Source organism: Rana temporaria, chromosome 10 (genome assembly GCF_905171775.1).
Source record: "Rana temporaria chromosome 10, aRanTem1.1, whole genome shotgun sequence".
In the NCBI taxonomy this organism is placed as follows: domain Eukaryota; kingdom Metazoa; phylum Chordata; class Amphibia; order Anura; family Ranidae; genus Rana; species Rana temporaria.
This window is the reverse complement of record NC_053498.1, coordinates 1,732,834-1,738,959: the sequence shown is the minus strand read 5'-3', so window position 1 is coordinate 1,738,959 and position 6,126 is coordinate 1,732,834. Positions and strand designations below refer to the sequence as shown.

The window sequence follows — 6,126 nt, the reverse complement described above, 5'->3', positions numbered from 1 at the left end:
TTCCCAGCGGTGAAAAAGTTGTTCAAACCAATGCTCCAATCCACCACACGATCCTCCAGGGTGACTGTGCAGATAGGATAGATAATGCTAGCCTCTCACCTCAATTGCGATCATACAAGCCTGTTGGATAGGGGATGAAACCCAGCAGTACACACTCTGCATATAGGAAGGTTCAGATGACTCCGGTCCTCCACCTCCAAATTCCTCCAGACACTCATAGATGGACTCCAATGGGAGAGCACATGTCAAACGAAGGAGACAGGAGAGAAGATACACGAAGGAGGAAAGAGTAACCACCACCTGCTGTTCATCATCGTTCGATGCACTACTAGACCCATTGGAGTCCATCTATGAGTGTCTGGAGGAATTTGGAGGTGGAGGACCGGAGTCATCTGAACCTTCCTATATGCAGAGTGTGTACTGCTGGGTTTCATCCCCTATCCAACAGGCTTGTATGATCGCAATTGAGGTGAGAGGCTAGCATTATCTATCCTATCTGCACAGTCACCCTGGAGGATCGTGTGGTGGATTGGAGCATTGGTTTGAACAACTTTTTCACCGCTGGGAAATCTTTGAAATTTATGCACTTTGAATATCTCTATTCTTTTTCACTTTATTTAATTTTTCATTTATTTGCACGTTTGGAACACAACGTTTGAACATTTTTTGTATGAAATTTTGGAAGTCAACTTGAACATTATATCAACTGGATTTGTTATATATATATTTTTGATATTTTTCTTTTATATATATAATTTTATTTATATATTTTTCATGGAATCTATTTATACCATTATTTATTCACTTTGCACTTTTTATCTTTGTGCACACTGGCTTATTTGCTATAACTATTGATATACAAACCACTTCCTATTTGGGATTTTGTATTCACGTTAACACTTGAGCACTTTATTTTGGTGGTAACACTGGAAGCCTTTGTTTACATTATATTGGTACATTCACTTCAATCAATGATCTCCATAGTATCATTGTAAATCTATTCTATCTATTATATCCACTACTCCTACCCTTTACACCTGAATTATGGATGTTATGAAGGGTCTTCAAGGAAATTAGGAGTGGAACACAGATTGATTGAACACTACTGATCAATACTCATACGTTTTTATACGTTGTTGTGTGTGTAATATATTTTATCTTATTATAGTTTCCCTTTGGCAAGCACCTCTACACTGGCCACCAATACAGGCGAGGGGCAGGCACCTCTACACTGGCCACCAATACAGGCGAGGGGCAGGCACCTCTACACTGGCCACCAATACAGGTGAGGGGGGGGGGGGGTCACCTCTACACTGGCCACCAATACAGGTGAGGGGGGCGGCAACTCTACACTGGTCACCAATACAGGTGGGGGGTCACGTCTACAGGTTGGTGGGGAGTCGGACCCTTTACACTGGCCACCAATACAGGTTGGGGGGCACCTCCAACACTGGCCACCAATGAAGGGAGACGCCTCTACGCTGACCATTAATACTGGGGGATGGCAGAACCTCTACACTTTTAGCTGGGTTTCCAGAATAATGAAGGGTCCCCGGGGGTAGAATGTGTCTGGATGGGGTCCCAGTGACAATGCTAGTTGGGTGACCTATCGTTGAAGGGTTGTCACCCACAATGTGATTGGCTGGAGATGAGGAAACACATTGGAGGATGTTTGTTCTTCGGGTCTCTTGTAGTCTCCGCCAAAGAAGCCGCAGATGTTCAGCGCCTTTCCGAAAAATAAAACACGGCTCAACCTAATGAAGTCCGCCCCCCCAATCCGGCCCCCGATCCCATGTGTGTTCAATCAGAATGACCCCCCTTCCCCCACCCCCATACATTCCTTCCTCAGATCAGAAACAGATGGAAGTGAATGCTAATCCCGGCCCTAACAGCCTTCATAGAGCGGCCGATGAGTTCCGGGGCCCCATCTGCAAGCAGCCTGCTTTATAGGGCCCGATTAGTCTGCATATACTATCCAAGGGGACCTCGGGGGAAAGTTCTGCAGAAAGAAACTACCGCCATGGAGCCGGCCCTTTAAGGGGATCTTTACACCGGAGGAACTTTCTTCCAACCATAAAATATATTTAGGGGAATAAACCTTCCGATTCGTGGAAGGTCCGTGGAAGGCTCGTGGAAGGTCCGTGGAAGGTCCGTGGAAGGCTACCGCTCCTCATTCTTTGTGGTGTCAAAAAGAAAATAGAAAACCTGGAGGTCCTGAATGCCACCTCCTTATCCACCTCACCACTTAGCCTCCAACTACCTCCCCACCCTACCACCAACTCAGCCTCCAACCACCTCCCTACCACCACCCACCACACCAACTCAGCCTCCAACCACCTCCCCACCCTATCACCACCTCAGCCTCCAACCACCTCCCTACCACCCACCACACCAATTCAGCCTCCAACCACCTCCCCACTGTATTACCACCCAGCCTCCAACTACCCCCCTACCCTACCACCAACTCAGCCTCCAACCACCGCCCTTACCCTACCACCACCTCCCCACCCTACTGCAACCCAGCCTCCAACCACCTCACTACCCTACCACCACCTCACCACTCAGCCTCCAACCACCTCCCCCCACCCTACTGCCACTGAGCCTGCTACCACCTTTCTTTACTATCCCAACCACCTCACCACTCAGCCTCCAACCACCTCCCCACCCTACCACCACCTCAGCCTCCAACCACCTCCCTACCACCATCCACCACACCAACTCAGCCTCCAACCACCTCCCCACTGTATTACCACCCAGTCTCCAACCACCTCCCCACCCTACCACCACCTCCCTACCACCACCCACCACACTAACTCAGCCTCCAACCACCTCCCCACTGTATTACCACCCAGCCTCCAACCACCTCCCTACCCTACCACCAACTCAGCCTCCAACCACCGCCATACCCTACCACCACCTCCCCACCCTACTGCAACCCAGCCTCCAATCACCTCACTACCCTACCACCACCTCACCACTCAGCCTCCAACCACCTCCCCCCACCCTACTGCCACCGAGCCTGCTACCACCTTTCTTTACTATCCCAACCACCTCTCTACCCAGTCTCCAACCACCTCCCCACCTTTATTGCCACCACCCCACTCACCACTCAGCCTCCAACAACGACCCTACCGCCACCCAGCCTCCAACCACCTACACTACCCCAACCACCTCCCCACCCTATTGCCACCCAAGCCTCCAACCACCTCCCTACCCTACCACCCCACCACTCAGCCGCCAACAACCTCCCCACCCCATTGCCACCCAGCATTCAACCACCTCACTACTCAGCCTCCAACCACCTCCCCACCCTACCGCCAGCCAGCCTCCAACCACCTTCCTACACTACCCCAACTACTTCTCCACCCAGCCTCCAACCACTAACCACCTCCATACCCTACTACCACCCACCTCTCCACTTACCCTCCAACCACCTCACCAACTACCTGCCCTGAATCCAACCTCCTCCCCACCCCCAACCACCTCACCATTCAGCCTCCAACCACATCCCTATCCTACCACCACCCAGATTCCAACATTGTCACCAACTACCTGCCCTGCAACCAAAGACCCCCCCATCTCAACACCCAGCATCCAACCACCTCCCTACCTTGAAACCAATCTCCTTCCCACCATATTTGCCAACCACCACCACCACCACCTCCCTGTAACCAACCTCCTCCCCCACCAAACCACCTCCCCTGCCTTGCAACCGATCTCTTCTCCACCCTATAGCCAACCTTTTCCCCATGCTGCCTCTAACCACCTTCCAACCTACCTGACATGCAACCAATCTCCGCCCCACCTTTCTGCCAACCTCCTACCACCAGACACCTCCCCACCGTCCAGCAAAACTATCTCCCTGTTTTTTTACCGAACTACCTCTCCACCCTGATACCAACCAGCTTCCCCACCCTACAAGCCAGCCAACTTCCCAACACCAAGCCACCTCCCTGGTCAACCACCAACAACCTCCCTGCTTGGGCTCCAACCACCTGCCCCACTCTGCCGCCAACCACCACCATCTCCCTGCCCTGGCACTCGCCCTACAGCCAATCACCTTCACACTCTACAGCCACCTCCCCTCCCTGCCACCAACCACCCATCTCTTTATCAAAACTTCCAAACGCCTTCTCCTGGATTGGGACCATCCAATGGACACCAAAATGGTTCAATGAGATTTCCATTGTGAGTGGTGGCGGTGAACACGACAACATCAGCCGATTCAGGGCATTAGCCGATGACCCCTCTATGGGTGGGATTGGGTAGACCGGGGGTGGCCCAAAGTACAGCCGCAGACATAATAAAGCAGAATTGTGTTTATTAGGCACCAGGTTAAGTACAGGATGGTTTCAGATTTGGGTTTTCCATATAAAAAAAAAAAAAAAAAGGACAGAGGGGTAGAAAAATATCACGCCATTCCCGGTGGGACGCGGCTGCTCTCCGGTTGTGGTTTTAGGCTTGGTTCTGCCGGAAGGTGCAGCGCAGGTCCTACGGGGAATGTCTACATCGTGTGTGTCTGGGTTTTCAGCTTATAAATCCTCTGAGCAGTGTGAAGAATAGGCACATCGTGGTTCTGATCCGACCGCTAAAAACGGAAAAATAGAACGCCATCTCCAATACGGTGATCGTGAAAAAAAAAAACATCAAAAATAAAAAGCCTCTAATCTGGGACACACAGACATCGTATAAATATGTACAAAAGTCACAATTATATACACACACACACACACCTATAGAATATGTACATTCATACACAGGGCAGTCTCCATGCTATAGTAAAAAAAAGGTCTGCGCAGAGTGGGCGGAGCTACGCCGCTCTCCCAGAAAGGGCAGCGGCGCGACTCCCAGTGTTGTGTCCCTTTAAATTACAAAAAACAGGTGTACACGGCCCATTCCTACTAAGTCAGTGCTAGACAATGAGACCACTCTGGGTGCAGAACCACAGGGGGGAAGAGAGGGGGCGATAGACACTTGGTGAGACTAGTGCAACCAGCCACCAACGGCTGAAAAAACGGGAGAAAAAAATTGCCACGGGGTGCAAGAGATAAACTTCAGACATGAGTCGTAAACGGTGTCCTCTATAGCGGAGGGATGACCGCGCTCACGCCCCCCCCCCCCCTGTCCTGTCAGTGGTTTCACAAATACGTGTTCCTGCGTCGTCACGCAATCCCCTCCCCCTCCCCCAGCGTCTTCATCACCAGACTTCACATTTCTTGACCGGGTTCATCGGAGTGCCCTCCGGACACTGGAAATGTCTGGCAAATTCTCCGGAGTTGGAAACTGAGCCGATGACCCGATAGCGGGACGGGCTGTGGGGGTCAGTGATGATACCTTCATGGGAGCTCTCTGGAGTGCGCACCGAGCACCACACCTACACGCCGGAAAAGAAATATGGAAGAGGGTTAGAGCCACTCCTGGGAGAGGAGACACCAAAGCCAACACACGCGCAGTGTCCCAGCTACTAACACGCTCACACCACAGCTGCCAGAATTCTACCAACACCCTCCTACCAGACACCCCTCTTCCAAACCCCCTGCCCACCCTGGCCTGCCACCAACCCCATGCCCACAACCAATTCCTTTCCCATCGGCCACCACCTTCCCAACCACCTCCTCATCCAATCACCACCGCCCCCCAAACCCCCTCCCTGCCAACAATTCCTTTCCCATCAGCCACCACCTCCCCATCCTATCAACACCGCCCCCCGACCACCTCCCCAGCCTGCCAACAACCAATTCCTTTCCCAACAGCCACCACTCCTCCACCACAACCATCTACTCGCCCTATCCCCAAAACCTCCCCACCAAAACCCTGCCAACAACCAATCCCTTTCCCAACGGCCACCACCCCCCCACCACAACCACCTACTCACCCCCTATCATCACCTCCCCACCAAACCCCTGCCAACAACTAATTCATTTCCCAACGGCCACCACAATTGCCTCCTCATCCTATCACCACCACCTCCCCACTAAACCCCCTCCCCTTCCTGTTAACAACCAATTTCTTTCCCAACAGCCACCACCCCCCACCACCCCTCCAACAACCAATTCCTTTTCCAACGGCCACCACCTTCTTCTTCTATCATCATTTCGCATAGCGGATATACCAGATCCAGCCCTG

At 52.0% G+C, this 6,126-nt stretch overlaps 2 protein-coding genes across 4 annotated transcripts in view; one reads left to right on the top strand and one right to left on the bottom strand.

The window, feature by feature from the left end:
- Positions 1-220: 220 nt before the first annotated feature.
- LOC120916142 (mucin-2-like) lies at positions 221-3,384 on the top strand. The gene is made up of 2 exons (XM_040326960.1): positions 221-469; positions 2,194-3,384. The coding sequence occupies exons 1-2, from the start codon at positions 221-223 to the stop codon at positions 3,382-3,384; spliced, it is 1,440 nt and encodes a 479-aa protein (XP_040182894.1).
- Positions 3,385-4,304: 920 nt separating this feature from the next.
- Positions 4,305-6,126, bottom strand: part of ECE1 (endothelin converting enzyme 1) — a 42,188-nt gene continuing 40,366 nt past the window's right edge. For all 3 annotated transcript variants that reach the window (XM_040326762.1, XM_040326763.1, XM_040326760.1), the window contains one exon: positions 4,305-5,374. In XM_040326762.1, the coding sequence (XP_040182696.1) occupies positions 5,198-5,374 (177 nt within the window). In that variant the 3' untranslated portion in view covers positions 4,305-5,197. The remainder of the gene's footprint in view (positions 5,375-6,126) is intronic.